We start from the raw sequence: 21,999 nt of genomic DNA, 5'->3' as shown, positions 1-21,999 counted from the left end.
ATACATATATATATATATATATATATATATATATATATATATGTATATATACATATGTATAAAACAATCATAATCTATAGCATGTATACATTGTTTATTTTTAAACATTGTTAACTAAATTAATTACTTTTTTCCATATTTTAATTGAATTAAGAAATACCTATTAATAACTTTAAAACCTAATAATGTGATATTCTACGAATTTAATTATTTTAGCAATCAAAAAAATTTTTACTGTTAACACAAAAAAAATTTCAGGTGCTGCCAACTTGGATATTAGTAAAAACGGTAATGTCGCTGTTCGAACAATTGTATATTTTATTGTTACGTCTGTGTTTAATGTTTGTCTGGGATTAACTTTGGGTCTGATTGTTCATCCCGGAAGTCCAGATTTGAGGCCAAAAAACATCACATCATTTTCTGGACCAAAGAAAATGAATGCTATAGATGGATTTCTAGACATGGGCAAGTAAGTAAAATAATAAATCTTAACCATAACTATTTTAAGATATGAAACAAATTTATAAAAATTTGAACTATGCCCTTCAGTCCTAATTGTAATTAAATTAAAGTCTAAAGTTATAATAATTTAAAATTATACTTATTCTTCAGAAAAAACATATTAAATAGATATGCCTCATTAGGTATAGAAATAAATTTGATATTTTGGATATAAATAATTGTATATACAACATAACATTTTTAACGTATTAATTATACAACAATTTATTAATATTTGTATAATTTTACACACATTTAGTACAATTTTTAATACTGTTGCAAAAATAATGATTACTTTTAATTGTAAAAACCAATAAAGTAAATAGGTTTAAACTGATTTATACATAATTTATACATATTGATAATTTATACATTCCTCATATGGATTTAAAACATAAGATTAAGTACGATTGAATGAAATGGAAAGAAGCGCCGGGCATTTTATGCAATAAGAGGATTCTAATGAGGCTGAATAGTAAATTTAACAGGAGTGTAATGAGATCAACAATACTATATGGTTCAGAGTGTTGGGCAACCGAAGGAAAATATAACAGAATATGACTGTTGCGGAAATGAAAATGATTAGTGGACAAGATGAAAGAAAATAGACTGAGATGGTTTGGGTATATTATGAGACAAGAGGAAACAAATACAGTAAGAGTTGATATGAAAATGAAAATTTAAGGGAAAAGAGGAAGAAGAAGACCAAAAAAGAGATGGTTAGATACGATTGAGAATGATATGAGCGTTGATGTATGAATAGAGGATGTAGAAAATCGAAACGAGTGGAGATTTAGGACAAGGGTGGCTAACCCCAAATAGTTGAGAGAAAGGCAAAGGAAAAAAAAGAAGAAGACAATTTTCCCACATTCACAATTTAAAAAAATTTATCTTAATATGATATTATACTTGTTATGAGGATTTAATTTAAGTATATGTTTGTAATAAATAAATGTATTAACAAACTATATTTTATTCATATATTAAAAATAAGACACACACAAACATTATGAAGGTATAATAAATTAAAATTTGTTTTAAGATACAATGTTTAAGATCAGGGGCTTATTTATGGGGGTCCGAGTCCCTCTCCACCGAAATGAAAAATAACATTGTTTAAGATTGTTGGGGGTTTCCAAAAATTTGTCGCGACACTTGAGAATGTTGCTTATGCGATAATTTAAAATTGTATACTTATAAAATATGTTTATTCTTTTAAGAAAATATATTTTCTTAAAAGAATAAACATATTATGTTAACCATACTATGGTGAATTTTGAGTGACTAATAAAAAAATTGTTTATTGTAATGTAGTTTTTATACTTTTAAAATATTATAAATCATTAAAAAACTTAATGATTAAACTAAATGTTAGTTTAACTTAATTTTTCTTATTTATCTGATAATGTAAAGACAGTCGAGAAGTAATTTTTTTTGTGATAGTGTGCTTCCTCCTTCCCTTCCTCCCAAAAATCAAATATATAATTGGTTCCCTCCGAAATGAAAACCTATATACGCCACTGTTTTAGATATAAAGCGTTAAGAATATAATAATTGCAGGATTATATTTTTTTTATTAGCACTTTTTAGGTTTATAAATGTACACCAAGAGTTTCATACTGCAACTTTCAGTCAATAATTGGACATAGGTGATACTTTAATGCAATCATTTTTAGATTTTCTTCTTAACTTTTCGATGTGAAGGGAAAACAGAAAAATACTTAGAAATTATGTATTACACTTTATTGAGCAAGCCAATATATTTTTTTTATAGATAAATTATTTGACTTTATGACTTGCAAACTCTATACAATTATCCAATGCTATTTCACCAAGTGGTCAAAATTTGTAGATTTTTCTTAGTAAATTTCTTTTTACTATTCAATTAATTAGAATTACAAATTAAATTATAATATCATATGATATTATATTTAGTTCACATCGAACCTTCACACAAAAAAAATTTTCGAATGCTATGATTTATAATATCATTTAATTGTATACAAATAAATACGTCTAGCATAACAATAAAAACTTGAAACTAATTATTCCATGCTTTATTCTGATAAATTTTATTTTTTATTTTTTTTTTTTTTAAGGAATTTACTACCAGAAAATTTATTTCAAGCTACGATTCAACAGGTAAACAATTTATTATTCGTTACTTGTCTCTAATATTGGTATTCAAACCATTTTCTCTATATGCTTAAAAGTATACTTTAAACTTCTTCTAAGACTATATCAAAGTTAGTATATACGACTATGATATTTGATCAATTTATTTTTTTTAATATATTAATAAATAATAGTTAACATTAGCTAATCAGTGGTTGTAGTCAATTTTCAATAAGATATTAATATTTTTCAGACACTTACAGAATATGAGACTACAATGAGTGCAAATAACACGCAAATATTGAAAAAAGTCGTTAAATACAAGTAATAATGTTATATATATATATATATATATATATAATATATTAATGTTATATCGTTGAATAATGTGTTAAATTAAATAAATTATCAAATTAAGTATTCAATTATTTTATATACTTGTACTTATACAATTATCATATCACAACCTTATGATAGTCTTCTTTTATATTTAATATCAATATTTTATCATTATTATATTTACTATCTATAGGGATGGTACAAATACATTGGGTATAATATTTTTCTGTCTAATTTTCGGCACTATACTGGGAACGATGGGCGAACGCAAGCGACCCGTTCTAGACTTCTTCACAGTCACCTACGAAGTAATGCAAAAGATACTCACAGGAGTGATTTGGTAAATATCAGACTTGATTGCGTAAAAATAATTTAATAAAAATGAAATATGTGATAAATTACTCGTATTATTATATACATTTTCCGAAATTAAACAATGATTATCTTTATCTAATGCAGTGCTTCTCAACGAGGGCGATATCATCCCCCGGTGGGCAATGAAGGAGTACCAGGTGACGGTGAGCTCGTTTAAGGCGATTAGGGGGTTGTGAACTTTTTTTCCGTTCAAAGCAACATACCAAGATTTATCTGTAATTGTTTTCCATTTATCGATTTCTAAAATAAATTTGTGATTATGAAATATAAACTACATATATCAGAAGCAGTGCGTTATTATCTAATAACGAAAAAAGAAATCGACTAGACATCGTCAAAAGAGGAGACTTACGGCTTCATCTCACCAATTTTGAACCAAACGTAAAAAAATTGGTTTTAAATCACCAAGCATTTCACTGATCAATACTTTTCAAAACATTTAAATTATCCTTTTAAATTATATTTAAACATAAATTTTACATTTTATTTTTATTATATTTACATTTATATCTATATTATTTATTATTCAATTATAAACATTTCATGTATACTATTTTTATTTTTATTTTAATGAAGTGAAGGGGGGGGGCGTTTAAAAATATTTTGCTTCTTAGTGGGCGGCAGTTTGAAAAAGGTTGAGAAGCACTGATCTAATGTCACTATGCGTTGCATGTATACATGTATATGTTAAAGGTAGAGTATGAAAATCGGATAATGTACACATTCACCTGTTAATGAGAACACTATAGTGGATAGACCCATGCCTATTGAATAAAGTAAAAATATTATTTCTAAAACGTATATTTTTTAAATTAAACGGATAATTTGTATACCATTATCTACATTTGAGTGGTTAAAGTGTTTTGATAAAATAAAATTTGAAAAAATATAAATAATATATAATGATAAAACGTGTATACTGATATTGTATAATATTTTTAAACTTCAGTATGGTGCTATCAGTTTTCGAGTTCACTTCGGATTATTCAAGTATAATAATTTAGTTTATTAAAATGTCTTCTTAAAATGAAAACATTTATGAGATTTTTAATAAATTAATTAATGAAAATAATGAGAATTAGATGCATTTAACGGAATCAAAATAGAACACATTACCCGAAATAAGAAACGTGAAATTCACAAAAAATAAATGAATAAACTACAACTAACCATTAATAAATATTTTAGAAGTGTTGGATTTAAAAAAATCTTTATGTGAAATAAATCATGCTCAATCTCCGGTGGTCAAGGTTTTAAAAATTTTAGTGTAAAATTAAATGTTTAAATATTTAAATGTTTAACAAATAAATGTACTATTAAATGTAAATCGTATACTTTACGACTCCAAATACCATTCAAATTTTAACTGCTGTCCAATAAATAACTATATTTAATTTTTTAAATGTTTTCATTTATAAAATAATAACTTAATAATTTCTAAATATGACTTGATTTTTTTTCTACTTCATACTTTATTCACAACACACTGGAGAATGCGTACTGTATGTAACTGGATAATGTATACATTTTGTATATTTATGGTTGAAAATGTACAAATTATACTATTTATATGAAAAAGGTGTTCTTACTCAGGTAATGTATACACTACCTATCTATTTTCGAACTCTACCCGTAAGATTACATGGATAATCAAATTACTCGAAAAAATGTAATTAACTACAAATTACATTGCGATAAAAAATTGAATTTCAAGTTACATAATTTAATTGCTTGTAATTACAAATTACAATATAAAAAAGTAGATAAATATTATAAAATTTATAAAAAAAAAAAAAGTAAATAAGAAGTCATTATATTATAATTAAAACTTTAAATAAATAAACAATAAATGAGTAAAGTTTAATAAATGTAACTATATAAAATATAATTTTAATTTCCTTTTAAAAAAGCAATTTTTCAATTTGCTCCTCGGATATACCTCGAACGTGTAGTCAATATAAAACCGGCAAAATAAAATCCCTCTACTGGGACTGACGAACAAAGATCACTATTAAATTGATAAAAAATCCTTTAGCAACTGGATAGTAGAGTTTTATTTTTATCATAAAAATATTGCATTAGTTCTAATTCAATACCGTTTTGAGGAGTATTTACAGAATATTAGCCGGACTTTGAAGACATATATACTAAAAAAAATTGTCCTCCTCATATATGATATAGTTGTAACTAAACCATTTTCAAATTTTTCAAAACTATCTTTGTGTATTCTTTATTAAGACAATCATTTATTTTATTTTGGTATTACAAACTTTTGATTAAAATTATAATATAAAATTCATATGATATAAATATATTATTTCTTTAGTTATAGATACCTCATAGTGAGTTCGAAAATTTAAGATTACTAGAATGTTACAAAAAATTATACCATGTAGACAATTCAAATAATCATAATATGATAAATGTGTTCTATATTTATCTTGTATTACCTTATTTCAAATCTTACGTATTATTACTGACATTTCTAAGTTTCGGTTTTTTTAAATTTTTAATTACTAGCTACACAAATTTTAGATGAATAATTACAAATTACAAATAATTTATAACAAATTACTTCAAAATTATGTATGAAAATACCAGTTACAAAATAGTTAAGTAATTCAATTACCGCAATTGAAAAGTGCCCAATTCTGCACGTATATTTTTCTCCACTATAACAATGTGTTCGCAAAGCGTTTATATAATTATTAGGGCTAGGGTTTTGATGCAAATGCATCATTTTTTATATTGTCCCGACACTTAGGTCAGTAAGAATAAAATGTGTTTCAAGTGATACTGATTAATTTAATGTAGTTTTTATTTTGAATTTTTTTTTGCATTTAATTACCAATTTAACTTTATATGCATTTGTTGGGTATATGTTACTATTTTTAAGGCATTTTTCAAGTTCTTAGAGCATTTTTCAAAACTTATCTATAAATTCTTAAATATTAGGAATTATGTGTTTCGACATTTGTTCGCTCAAAACGTTAAAATTTAGTATGTAATCTGCTAAATTTATAAACTAATAAATATATGCATATCGACCCATGTACCTATTTTATCAAATCATAACAGCAAATTAAAAATAAATTTAAATTAAATGTAAATAAATACCTATTTTGTTATCATTATGATAAATAAATAAAATTAAATATGCTTGGTAATATGATTTTTATAATATAGTTTTTAAACTATAATAAATGCATTTTTTTACGCATTTTTGTAATGCTTTTTTTATGGTTTTTAAAACATTTTCCCATTTTTTTTTTTTTTAGAGAATTTGTTGCTATTTTTAGAGCATTAAAATTCCAGCCTTAATAATTATATTTTAAAATAGGTTTACTCCGATTGGAGTTGCTAGCGTCATATGTGGCAAGATCATTACTATAGTCGATCTTACAACCACACTGGTTCAGCTAAGCTTATTCATCATGACGACTATTGGAGGTTTCCTCTTTTATCAACTTGTCATCGTGCAGTTCATTTATTTCATAATCATAAAAGAATCTCCTTGGTCCTACTACTTGTCTCTGGGACCTGCACTCGCAACAGCATTTGCTACAGCTTCCAAGTAAGACTATGCTACGTTATATACTTATTATTTGTGATTACCTACTGGTGTTTGCTCAACAAAAAAAACATGTCTTCTTTTAAAATTGATCATCCGGAATAACATTTACTGCTTTTCGAAATTAAATTTTTAAAAATATTTTATGATAATTATCTATATCCACAGACAGAACACTATATATTTCTATTACACTGTTTATTATCACTACAATATTGACGATCGTGTTAAAAACAATTTTTTGCTGATATTATCAATGCTATTTCAATGCTTTTTAAGCCAATTTTATTATATTGTAAATGTTTACATTACTCTATAGTAAGATTGTAGCATTGCATTTTTGAGAATAATTATGTATTTTTTTTTCTCGTATCAGAATAATTATTTATGAAAAGTATCTACTTTAAATATTAATGTAACATTTAACTTTAAAATTTTTACGTATTATTTATACTATTTTATGATTATATTATTATTAATAATTTTATAATTTATGTTCTTACTTTACAATTTAACCTTTTATTTTAAGGTCAGCATCTATTCCAATAACATTTAAAGTACTAGATGAAAAACTAAAGATGAATCCTAAGATCACCAATTTCGTTCTTCCAATCGGTACGATCAACATGGACGGTTCCGCACTGTACTTGAGTGTTGCACTTTTATTCTTGGCACAAATCAATAACTTACAGCTAGGCATAGGAGAAATTATCACTATCGGGTATGTTATTAAAATGTCTTAATGTTATACTATATTGAATTACACTTAATTCAATATTCATTCATTCATTACTGGTCATTTTGTTTTTACCCACCTTCATAAATCGCTCAGTATAGCATTATAAACAACTTCAGCACTAGTAAAAATCAAGTACAAACTATTAGTCACAATATAATGAAAAATACAATTTTAAATTTTTAGAGAGCTTAAAATTTACATTTAGTAAAATTAATAAATCAAGATAACTCGAATTCGTTTTACTTCTCATTAATTTACATTTATATTATTGTCAAGGATATGATATCTGATAATTGCTATTTGTATATATATGGTTTCGTTTGACTTCATTGCAGATGCACCAAATCTATATCTGTATAAATATATTTATTAAACAATTATTATTTGATTAGTTGGTTATTATTTGGTTATTATGATTCATTGTTGAAATTTAAAATATTTTACATGGAATACGATTTAACTTTTATAAGTATATCAAACAAAATTTGAATAATTTTTTGTATTTAACAATTGCTAAATATCAAAGGATCAAATGTTTATCCAGTGGTGTCGAACCCTAGCTTAAATCAGGTCACGACCTGACCACATTTTTAAAATGAGGCCGAGGATCAGAGGGGCCAATCTATGGGTTGTACTTTGCAGTATTCTGTCCTCGCGATTATTCTCATGAGGAATACCGGTCGGACTTTGTCGGATCGGTACATGTATGAAAGGAACGGAAACGTTCAAATGTGATTTACCTAAATTAAAACATACAATGAAATCTTTTACGGAACGGTAATGTACGGTGTCTGTTGATATGTGTCTAACTAGTATGAATCATGCTTAATGCTTGCAATTTGAGATCGCAAATTATTTTTCTATGCACAGTAAAAATGTAGACTTGTGATCGCTGGGATACTTGAGGCCGTTGTATTTTTATTTGGCCTGGGTAAAATTTAAGAAGTTCGACGCCACTGCTTTGTTCTATAATAAATAACTAAAAGTTCATATACTTCAAATTAAAGATAAGTAGTTCTGAAAATGATATTTACACGTAAGACGAACTGAGTACACAATCATCTAACTCACAAAGGATGGTCGTAATTCTTAAAACAGATTACCTATGTACGAGTGCATAGGCACCTGAAGGGAGATAGCAAGGTAGGGCATTTCTCCCTCTGATTTTTCCAAAAACAAATTTAAATTGAAAAAAAAAATCTCTGCGAACGCCTATGTACGAGTGTCAAATAATAATATCATTTACCTCCTATTTTCATTAGATTAGCTTGCACAGCGGCCAGTATGTCTTCAGCAGCAATTCCATCGGCAGCTATTGTCTTAGTCATAATGCTGTGTAGTGTGATAAACATACCTACTGAAGACGTATCCTTACTGTTTGCCGTCGATTGGCTTGTGTAAGTTTAAAATACAATTCTAAAAAATCTTAATTATTTTTAAAAACCTAAAAATCAGTAACATTATTAAGCAGCATTATTTTATCATAAAACAGGGACAGATTCAGAACCATGAACAATTTGATCGGTGATTGTTACACAGTGGCTATTGTTCAACATTTATCCAAAGACGAATTGGATCAGGTAGAGAAAAATCATACTATTCTACACATTTAATGAACTACTAAAATTAATTTATAAATATATCGAACAAAAATAATCTGAAAAATAATTAAAATATTATACACATTAATATAACTCAAAAATTTAAGACATTCGCAAGACTTTCATAATTTTGAACCTAGTTAGGTATACAAAAATAACTATTCATAAATATTCGTATTTATCAACATGAATATAAACCTAAATTAAAATAAAAGTACAATGATTTGTAAATATATAATTAATATATTTTTTTCCATGCACAATATAGGATATGTATTATTCAATTATGGAACAGGACAACTAAAACCATATATTCAATATTTTTATGTTTTATTATGTTATTCTTCATATTTTGCCCCACAATGATTATGCCATACATTTTGAATGAATCGGATGTTAGAAAATATTCATTATTTCAAAATATTTTGTTGAAAATTTTTGACGAATTCCAAGTATCTTTTATAATTATATTAAGTATCTACTTAACTATAGAATATATTAAAATATTTATAGTTTCAATTTTTATTTCGTTATCATTGTATCTACCGTTAGTTTTTTATTTTTATAGGGTAGAAATTCTGAAATTTATTGAAGTTCGATGATTGATTTATATACTCAAATGCACTTACGTTTTTTTTTAATAATTCGCGCAAAAAAAAAAATTAAATTAATAATTCATTATACATTATATCCACACTCAACATTTTTAGGGACCATTCCTTTTCATTGATCATCACAACTGTATTTATATTTATATAAACATTTTTCAATAGATTAAAAATTTAAAAAAACAACAGAGTTACAATATATCTATTGACAATTGAAACATAAGAGATATAACAGTTAATAAACGAACAATAATTCAAAAAAATGTAAAAGCTTAATGCATTTTTAAAGATTTTAGTCCCAATATATTATTATTTGAAAATCAAAAGTTATAATTCGTGATTTATTGAACATTTTTACAATTTTATGAATAGCTATTATTCATAATTTGACATTCCATCTCTACATCATTATATAAGGTCAAGAAAGAACCTAAATATTAAAAAGAAGAATGATAAGCAGTCAGTTCACAAAATAAATTATGTTTTTATCTTTCTCGAAAAGTATTGCTTAAGGCATAAACTTCAACTGTGCGACAACTGTATATATTTACTCTATATGGCTCATTTATTTATTTTGTTGTGAATACATAATATAAATATTGTCTTTGTGCATATTCGTGTCTATTATCTACTGTTTGTCTGAAAACCCGGAACAAGTATTATGCTTCGTATCGCATCATACAATTTCTTCGTCTTTTTTATTTAACTATTAGTGAGTGCATATTATAATTCCGCTATGGCCTATTGATGGTTCCAATTACTTAGGACGACAGAAAATTACAGAAAATATCCATTTAATAGATTTTATCAAAATATTATCTTACAAAATTCACCAATTCATTAAAATATTATACATGTAAATAATTTAATGTGTCTCATAATATAATATAATATACATGATATATACACGCTCCCGGCGACCTTATAAAACAATAAATAATAATAACCGATTTGTTATATTATTTCTGTAATGTTTGTATATGTTAGCCAATACAATTGATACCATATTACAATGTATTGTTACATTACTATAGACTACAGAGATCATTATTATGCAAAGAAAAACTCGATAATCTCCATTGATCTTATCTTTTTATTCTGATAACCATACAACTGCAGGTAAATACGAAATGTTCACGGATTTTAAGTATTAAATTTAATTATATTTTTCATAATTGAAACTCCATATGCAAATATATGAAATGTGATGTCGGGTGTGATCGTGGTATAAAATTATATTATTATATTAATTTAATCAATAGTGCGATAGAAAAATAAATATAGGATAAATTAGTCATAAAGACGATAAAGTATACAGTTTTTTGATATACTTTATTGCATTTTCAATCTTTAACAAGAATAAATACGTTATATTTTGAACCATTAATTTAACAAATAATATTTATAACACATGCAAAATTTTGAAAAAAATATTTGGAATAAAAAGCTACTCACAAAAAAAAACGCTTATTGTAGAAAATATTGTCACACGTTTATTGGTGTATCGTCGTATATACATTAAAATCGAAGTTCATATAAACCAATACACCAGTAATAAACTGGTCAACTTACTTTTGATAAATTTTAAACTTCCAACCTATTTTTATGAAATATAATCATTTTAATTGACTAATTAATGAATTAACTAATCTGCTGCCTTTCAAAACATACCTTCATGTACGAAATACAAATTATATCAGCCCCCAACCTTCGCCATTTAAATATGATTAGATCAAAATATAGACATCGATATAAAAGTACCGTAGAAATATACATAAGATCAAAGTTGATTACCTAAGAAATCTATACCTACTCATGTCCATTTATACCTGAGCCTAGATTTGGTGAGCAACGTTTAATGATTTTCCGCTTTCAAACAAACAGTGCAAATTAAAAATAAATGTTAATTAGAACTAATAAATCGATAAACCACATGAATTTAATAATTTGTCAGATTGCTTGTATTAAAATAAGTTCTATATTTTTCCCAATAACTTATAATTACACTTTTTGTTTTTTTTTTTTTTTTAACGCTGTTACATAGTCCCTGTTTCGTGTTAAATATTCAAAATTATATTGCTTACCTATACAAATTGACATTTTGGAACTAAAATGTAGACATACCATTTTGTTAATATCTATATCTTGGTAATCAGCTTACATAAATAGGACTATTTTAAAATATATGACTCATATAAGTAGACTTACATATTACACGTTACTCCAATGTTATAACATGTAATATTATATTATACTTTCAAGTCAAATTTACCTTATCCCACGCAACTACATTATAGCCACAGGAGTGGCAATTAATAGTTGCAATTAAATATAATACATTGAATTATAATTTTATTTTCCTGTTAGTTTTAAGTTATGCTAAGAAAATAAATGATTATTATGTATTTACACATTGTTACACCGAAATATATTGACCTACAAAGAATCCCGTATTTCTTTAAGCCACTCGTAAATACTATTAGGTTTGTAAACTTCTATGCGTAATGTGTATTGGATTTCAAATAGAACAAATAGATACGTGTGCGTTACGTAAAAGTTCACTGTGCGTTACCTGGATTTCCATATCGCATATCTAATCTACCAACCTATCTACCGCTTACACATTAAATAAAAATAAATAAAATCATTCGTCATTCGATTCCCTAACATTTTTTATGTACGCTAACCCGAAATAATAACGTCTATTTTTATATCACAAACGTTTTGACTGGCTAATATATATATCATTAACTTATGAGAGTCCAGTGACACAAATAGGGTGGAGGAGAGTAAAAAATATTAGTATTTATGCACTTATATGAGATAGTTCCAACTATACTCTTATACATTGAAATCGGTTTTCAGCATCTATGTTAAACTTAAGTATTTAAATCGCGACGTCAGTAAAATATTACCTACAACATATTCACTTTTTAATATTAAAAGCAAAATAAAATAGTACAATTCTCTATAAAATATTTATCAATAATAATATGAATGATCAAATATTTTTATTTTTTTTATATTTTTATCTAATAAAATGTATAATAATAATAGCAATATTTATCATACGAATAGTAACAGTAGTTTTAGTAATAACCAGTGTTTATTTCTGGGTGATCGGGTGTGGGAAATTACCCCCCCCCCCGAAAAAAAAATATACGATACACTCTCCCGGGATAGAAGTTCTTAAAGAAATACTGATAATTACTAATAATAAATATTATTAATTATAATTAATATTGATAATAATAATAGGGTTTTATAATACGAATAATAATAATAATACCTTTTTTTCTTTTTTTTTTAATAGCACCCAATAAAAGTGATAATATAAATTATTATAACTTTTATTTGGTATTATTATTATTACTATTACTTTAACCAATAAAAATTAAGCTTGAGCATCTCAAATTGTTTACCATATTCGCTACTGCGTGTGACGTAGGTAATACGTCAAAACTTGTGCCTTATAATGACATTTTCAAACTTAAAATTCTACCCCTACACACACACATACATACACGCGCACACAAGAAAAACAAAGTTTGAATGAAGGTTCTTACTTTTCAAAAGATTTCTCGAAAAGTTTCAAAATCGGCAAAACTACACAAATATGTAATCAAGCCAATCGAAAATTTTCAAAAATTTGATAACCGTACGTGCTCGCATGTTTAGCTCTCTTAAATGTTAACGCTTACATTTACGATGTTTTATGATTTTTTATGCATTAGCGGTTACTAGATCCAATGCCTACATTGGATATTGTTGAAAATTAAAAATAATACTAGTATTTCAATGATTTTTAATTCGCGATGTAGTCAGTTTTTCTACAGACAACTTCAGAATTCTAATGAACGGGAAAATCAATTTTATTTTTTATCTATTCGTTTGCAGCAGCCTTTGCGAAGGTCATTAGTCATTATTCTTTACAGGCAACTGAATAAAGATAATAACAATAGCTATATGTATTAAAAACGTTCGATTACATATACACAAAATGCTGTTATTTTTACAAACATGTTTAGGATGTTATTATACTATGCTATTATACTATTATTATAAATAAATTATAATTTATAATGGATGAACCCGAGCGAGTAACATTCATTGACGCAAAATTAAATTGAAAAGATTCAAACACTGACGTTGTGAACACATGATATTACACTGCTTTGTTAGGGTATTTTTATATTTTAATTGAAAAGTGCAGATTGTTGGGCCGCCACTTATTGTTGTTAACACGTTGTTCAAATTGTATGGTATTTTTAGCTGCTGCTTGTTCGGACTCCAATCGAGTTAAATTTTTCTCTAGACCGACGTACGGATTTTTTCATTTCGAACGTGAACGTTTTACATATTGCCATAGTTGTATTTTATTTGACGCCATTTTTTTTTTTTTTCATTAAATAAATCAATTTTCGATTCCAACCTTGAGTGTCGTATATTTGTTCGATAAATTCCAATGCATACAAATTGTAATAAACAGTGCTTAAATAGAGAAAAATTAAGTAGAGGAGCTCAGTCCAACGATTTAAAAACTGCGTTCCACAGGGGCAATTATTTCGGCGGTCATCAAAACCGCACACTTATCGTTCATAACCGCACATTTTACATCGTTCAATACCGCACATATTTCTTCTATTATTAAAAAGGGAAATTTGAAAGGTCGGTAGTTTAAAACTGCACACATTTGGTCAACAGTTCCTTTTTCTCTGCACACTTTGCATGTACAGTTCACGTGGCCGGTTACGTATGAGTCCCAGACAAAATTTTTTTTTTTATCCTGGGACCTACTTGGGGTAATGTTACATAGCAAATCGGGGGATATTTTAGTTTTTAACTGTCCGAGCGAGCGAGTGACCCCGCTCGGTCTCGAGGTGCACTCATGTTATTTTAGATAAATGTATACGTAATTGATATATATATATCAATTTGTACGGTATTGAACGGTTTAATTTAGCGAAAATATGTGGGATTAAAATATAAAAGTGTGTGATTTTTAACGATGACCTGTTTTTGAAAATGTGTGGCTATGAACGACGTCCAATTATTTAACACAAGCCCGTGGGTAACTTTACTCACTTTATCCCCTCCTCCAACCTTACATTTTGAATACCACTATTTAGTTACACAAATATTTAAATTCCAAATATTAATATCGATAATATTAATAACAAACTATACAATGAATGAAGTATATTCCAGACATTATTAATTATATTTTTCCTGAAATGATGATGCCGTCACTTATCATAACCACCATATAATCTTTTATTATGAAAATGTATTTTCTCATTTACCTACAAAAGTACTAAGCGTAAATAGAATTATATTTACCATATATTCCAATTAATTTTCAATTAATTCAATATTTTTGTATGTTGCTAAGCACGGGTGGCTAGATCAACACGTACTGCGTTTAATTATAACAGTGCTGCGTAGTCACTATAAAAAAAAGGGTTATAGTCAACCGAACATAATTTCGGCTAACATAGGCTGGGCACTAATAAGTGATAATACTAGCGGAACTCAACGTCTTAATAATAGTTTTGATATTATAAATCGTAATATTCGTTATAAAATTGACGTTAATTGATATCCACATTTTAATAAAAATTATTTTGGACATTAGTTTGGGTGGACGTGGCATCCTCCCGTTCCAGTGAAAAAATATAGTTGGGGTACGCAGAAAAAAATAGTAGAAGAGCTCCGTCCCCCTATCAACATAGGGCATAGTCACCTAAGAAAACACGTTTTAATCATTTTCAGTGTTGAGAAAAGAAAAAAGTACCTACTTATAAAATATAAAGCCGTTTAAATCAAAATAAATGACCTAAATATTTTTTTTTTCAAGAAAAACTAAAAATAGTCTCTATAGTCTTGATGCTGTAGTGTCAATATGGGTATTTTTTTTATTTCTCTGTTGTGATCACATCTGACCGGAAGACCGAAACCCACACAAAAATCCCACACTGCAGAGGCGTCCATAGTCCGACGATTATATTACGAGTATATTATTTTAGGTTCAATCGTTATTGATTATGTATTGATTTCGATTCCGAATTGCTCTTATTATCTGCTCAGTACAATTTTCTGATATTTTCCCTGCCTTGATAAAATCCTGATCATACCTCTGCAAACTAATCTGTGTCTAGAGTTGAAATGTGTATTCAACGAATAAGCGAAGAATAACTATCAGTAAAAATACAGTCCACAAAATTGGCGAAAATAAAATTGTTGAGGCGGTCATAGCGTTATTTTTTTTATTTTTGCATCATCTTATATAAGTACATTTGATCGTTTCAAAAAAAAAAAAAATAATAATAATAATAATTGAGACAAATAAATAATAATAATCCTGAAGTGAAATTATTAAACAAGAAATAGATATGTCGATATGTTAGTACAACCATTGATTATTGAATTAATAATTAATAATAATTCTATAGCATAACTATGTGTATTAAATTAGCAAAAATGAAATAGAACTATTTCTTTACAAATATCTGTTATTTTGATGTCGAATTAATTGAATATGAATGTAGATTTTTTTTTAAGAATTATAAAAACCTTTACCATTAATTAATTATCAACGTCTATAGGTAATAGATAATCAAAAATGCTAATAGTCTAGTCAGGTGTCACTGGTAGGAGACTTCCTATTCTGTTCGAGATTATTATTTTCAATCAAATTCAGTCATCAGATTTACTTATTATATCGTATTGTATAGATTGTACCTAAATATATTTCTTATAAAATAATGAAATAAGAAAACAACTGTGGAAATATAAACTCTGACATGAAGTAGTAACAAACACCTAGTCCAATATGAATGTGCGACAATAATAATAATAATAATAATAATAGTAATCATATACTTACGTGTAGTATGATATAAGATTGATAGACATATTTATTCGCGCATTATATTTGAACCATTAAATATACTATTGGTATTTATTTATTTTTAAAACACGTGCTCGAAGTAATTGTGTTTTTTTTTTTTTGACAGAACGACGATGTGAATAAAACGGAGCCCATAGACGAATCACATACGAACAGCTCATTTGTCATGCAAGATCTCGAACAAAACGGACGAATAAACGAGTGTTTCACCAACACGCCTGTATAAATGATACATTCCCAACAACGGGACAACCACGACAAACATTCACAAGTTTTATTTAATTTTTTTTTTTTTGTACAACTATTATTTTTCGTGTATTTATTCCATAAATATTTTTTAACGTTTTTTGTTATTTTGTGTTATATAATTTAAAATAATTTGTATTTTCCATCAGTATCATAATATTATATTTGTATTAAAATAAATATAATAGATCGTATATGTTATAGTTATTGAATTATGATTTTGCGACTTTTTAGTGGCACACAGTATTGCATTCCAATTGCGTTTATTAACCAATTTAATTGACAATTAATAATTATTATATAAAAATTAAATTTTTAAAAATACATGCAAAATAAAACACTTGTCATACCATTCGTTCTAACATTACAATATTGTCTGACCATCGTATGCAGCCATGTAAATAGGTGCTTATTTTTTTATTTTATTTGGGAGGGAAATCGATTAAACTTCTTCAAAATGTTTGGAACTTAATCAATGTGCAATAAAATGTTATAAACCTTATATCTTAATTCGTGATTAATACAATAGATCTTTGGAGGGGGTGATCGATCTTATCGCTCACCTAAATGACGTGCAGTATTTTCTTATGCAGATGATTTATCGTCACCAATTGCAGTGTGATGCGCAGGAGGAGTGAGCTCCTCAATTGTTTTTCTTTTTTTTTTTTTTTACATCTCTCAACTATTTTTCTATTGAGACTATATACGTTCAAACTAATATCTAAAGTAAATTGGTATTTTCAATTATTTCTATAAATTCTTTGAAAAAACATTTAAAATTGTTTCTATCCAGTAACTATTCGTTATATTTTCACAGTAATTTTAGAATGGATTTCAATACAAATTCAGTGTTAAATGACTTATTTAAATTGGGCATTTACGTAAACTGTATTTTAATTTATTTGTCATTCACAGTTTGAATACAAATTCTCATCTAAAGGTACGCGTTCCAAGCTGCATAAAAACGCAACGTCCGAATGCAGCCATCTTGTAATTCAAATAATTTTATTTGAATTTTATATTTATTATAGCTTTATAATACTTACCATAAATAAATATTATTTTAACTATAATAATTATTTATGTTGAATTCTATTGATGTACTTAAACCCCTAGAATTTAAAAGGTCTTTTTAAAGTTCGTAGGTACAATTTAACTTACCACTCATTGCTCTGCAATGAACACCTACTAAAATAATATACATATTTCAGAATAATCATATATTTTTTCATTTTTCAACGTATGCAGTTGCAACACTAATCGCCATATACCTAGTTATTTATTTATAACAACTCTTTTGCTTTCGTTAATCCAAGAAGAGAAAGAAAATAAAATGTTGAAAGCTAATGGGGTTCCGTGTGACGTGCAATACTGCTATTGTTGGCGTAAAAAGTCTAGACCCACATCGTCAGACGCATCTTGAAAAGCAGTTTTCAGAAAATAGATTGCAACAAATATTTACATCAAACGCACCTTAGAACGCATACCTATATCAACACGAATCACAATAACTGTTATTTTGAGAAAATATCTGCCTTGATTAATTTTGAATTAAATTTATTATTATTAAATTAATTTAACATCAATTTTTATTTGAAATTACTGGTAACTCGATTTTGATCAGAATAAATTGTTCCTTATCGCAAGTCATACTTTTGTTATAATTTGTTGTCAAATTAGTGTATTTAGATTATTTTTGGAAGTATCCAAGAATTTTCTATTTAATTTTGTAAATGTTACAAATTAATATTTTTTCTGTATACTTGTTGTGATCTAATAACTTTTTAGTTAATAAAATGTAATAAAAACCTCTCCTTGAGTGAACACACTTGAACATTTTTTCCAATACTTTTTCAAAAATACTTAATGTAAAATGTCTTATCTATTAGAATCTATTTTAATTATATATTTATTTTTTAGTTCTAGATTTCTACCAAGCCTGTATTAAAAATTAATAATTTTACGTATAAAATTCTAAAGCTGTTCTGTAAATTACTTGAATAATTATTACTAATTACTAATAAAAAAATAAAATAGTAAATTAAAATAAGTCGCAATTATATTCATCCTGAAGTTCACTTCTTAATAATACAACAATCTAATAAGATCAATTGTAAGCATTTCATTTAATCCAAAAAAAAAAAAAAATAGAATTGGGCTGAATCTTAATAATTAAAATTGAATGATAATGTAAGTGTTCTCGGAGTATTTAATTCACTAGCTGTATTTCTATAATTAATTTAAGATAAGAAATTTTATTTTTTTCATAATAATTACAGTGGGCATGAACTAAAAATGCACTTATCTTTATAATTGTTAGTAATAATCACATTTAACTGCCAATGTAACAGAAAATAAAACATTTAATTTGAAGAATACTTCATATTATAAAATTAAATAAATTACTCACAGAATGCCTGAGTAAACAACTCACAGTATCAGAATTCAACATTAAAAATATTAAGTAAATATTCATATTATATTAAATTTTACTAACAATATTCTTCTCGACATTATATTATCTTTACTGAATAACAGTACGATGATTACAGTTATAAAATACTTCACAAGAATTGATTTATTTTGCTATTAGTTGAGAGCTAACTAGGTAAGTTTTTATTGTAGAAGACATTGGACCATTTTAATTAAACCAATTACTCATAAATATAAATACTTAAGACTTAAAATAATGGATACAATACTTAAAATTTTAAACAACTCAGTACAGTGGCGGGGAGGGAAAGGTTTGGGGGTCAACCCCCCCCCCTCATGAACCTGAGATGATAAATTAACTTTAACATGAAACACAGTTTTTCTTTAATATTTTTATATTTTAGAATTTTGACTTGGAAATCATATTAATAGTTTGTATAAACACAATAAACGTATTAAACACACGCTGCACCCACACACGTCATAATATTATGATCATATTTAGATGCTTTACTACTACTTTGATAATTTTTGCTCTGGAACATATTATTTAAGTTTTTAACAACGGTTGATTCTAAATCGGTCTTCTGGTCCCGATAACTGACATAAAAGTGATATCATTGTCTGTATTCAAAGTTTATTTTGGGTATACCTATTGCATTCGTGACTCGCTGATCAATTAACACAAGCACCTTATTGTGTAAAACTAATAGTTATAGTTAATAGTTAGTCGTTGCCCGTTGGTGTTTCACTGTTTTACTTACTACTCATTTATTCATTTATATTTGACATTTTTATTCCATTATATTTGTTTTATTTTAATTTGACATCATTCTAAGACGTCTAAACATTCCATTATGGTAAGATATTTTTAAAATTTAATTTTTAGTATGCCTAAGCAATTGAACAGAAAATATCCTAATATCTAATATTTATGTTCCTATATTAGTTCCTAGTTCCTAAATTGTTATTATTATAATTATTATTTATTATTTTAGGAAAATTCTCTAACAAATAAACAGACTAGAAAAATTAATTATTTTTTTTTACCCGAGTCAAAAAAAATAATGTCAAGCAGACTTAAAAATACCGAGATCAATACAAATATTAGTCAAAATAATAGTGATAAGATTAAATATATATAAATTTTCTCACCCTCCCCTCCCCCATAAAAAGTTCCTGGTTATGCCACTGACTTAGTATAACACATTGAAATGGCTAATATACAAAATATTTAAATACATTTGTATAAAAATAAATTCTAGGCATATATTGAATTATTTATTTTAAATCCTGATCAAAAGTAGCTATATTGAATAAATTAATATAAACATTTTGGTTTTCTAAAAAACTTTCGTAATACATTTAAAGTTAAAATGATTTCAAAGAACACTTTCCAAGAGTTGAACATTGACTTTAATAGACAAGCAAATATAAATTCTTGAAAAATGTTGATAAACAAAACTTGTAAATTAATAGCAAAAAACCAAACTTATTAAATATACTTAAATATACCCATTTAGAATTTTGATACTGTGAAACTTTGTTAACCATCAAATTTGATTCCTAAAAGTACCAACAATTCTAAGGTGTTTTATACTAAGCTTAAAATCATTAAATAAAAAAGTTCAAATATCTTCTATAGTTGGAACAAAAACCATGAGTATTTATATTGAATTAAAATAAGGACAATATTTATGGGGAAAAAACATATTAGTTTTAAGTAAAAACAAAACTATTATTATACTGTACAAAATGTATTAAAAGCAGGCAAATAGGTACCATATATCATGGAATGTTAATTACCATGAAATCAATCACAATTTTTAATAAATTATTTAAAAACTAAATTGATAAAAAATCTGAAAAGAGAAGTATATAGAATGCCTGCAAAGGTAGTTAACTAGGTGCAAAATACTTTCAATGTTGATATAAGGCATTGCCCCATACATCCCCCAATGTTATTTTGTTAATTGGATTAAAGAAATCGTAAATTTATTTAAATTAGATTTATTGGACACATTTATATTTACTAATACTCGAAAATCAGAATACTAATTAGTCATAATAATAACATAATTGCACAATATTTTACATATCACAATTTTTTAATTGTGATATATTAACATTAGTAAAATTAAAAACGCAAATTTGTATAATTATATTGATCATATTTTAATTAAATACATTAATATATAATGTAACCAATATTGAATGAATATTGAACCAATATGAAAGTATTCTAAAATTGTGAAAAAATATCCATTAAAGGAGTATTTTTATTTATTTAACTTTTTTATTATTTTAAATCATAAGCAAATTAATTTTTTTCAACAAAATCAAACCAAGCATTTTTTTTATATATATTTTCATAACTTTCAACATTTTAGCATTAGTTTTTATTTTTATTTTAGAATTATTTACTTGTGCTATTAACTAACATATGCAATTAAACTAGAAATTATTTTTATTAAATTAAAAAAAAAACGTATCATAAATTAGTATTTTTAAAAATAAATCACATTTTAATCCAAATAATTTCATACTTACTATAGTTTGGT

At 26.1% G+C, this 21,999-nt stretch overlaps 1 protein-coding gene across 3 annotated transcripts in view; it reads left to right on the top strand.

The window, feature by feature from the left end:
• LOC112690319 (excitatory amino acid transporter 2) overlaps positions 1–17,103 on the top strand; it is a 61,855-nt gene extending 44,752 nt beyond the window's left edge. For all 3 annotated transcript variants that reach the window (XM_025564297.1, XM_025564295.1, XM_025564296.1), the window contains exons 4-12: positions 259–469; positions 2,601–2,643; positions 2,870–2,940; positions 3,149–3,295; positions 6,671–6,904; positions 7,431–7,622; positions 8,903–9,037; positions 9,133–9,220; positions 16,866–17,103. In XM_025564297.1, the coding sequence (XP_025420082.1) occupies positions 259–469; positions 2,601–2,643; positions 2,870–2,940; positions 3,149–3,295; positions 6,671–6,904; positions 7,431–7,622; positions 8,903–9,037; positions 9,133–9,220; positions 16,866–16,985 (1,241 nt within the window). In that variant the 3' untranslated portion in view covers positions 16,986–17,103. The remainder of the gene's footprint in view (positions 1–258; positions 470–2,600; positions 2,644–2,869; positions 2,941–3,148; positions 3,296–6,670; positions 6,905–7,430; positions 7,623–8,902; positions 9,038–9,132; positions 9,221–16,865) is intronic.
• Positions 17,104–21,999: the final 4,896 nt, after the last annotated feature.

This window comes from Sipha flava, unplaced genomic scaffold, assembly GCF_003268045.1.
Source record: "Sipha flava isolate LNK unplaced genomic scaffold, YSA_version1 49_pilon_pilon, whole genome shotgun sequence".
Taxonomy (NCBI): Eukaryota; Metazoa; Arthropoda; class Insecta; order Hemiptera; family Aphididae; genus Sipha; species Sipha flava.
The sequence above is the reverse complement of the archived record's forward strand: the minus strand, read 5'-3'. Positions and strand labels throughout refer to the sequence as shown.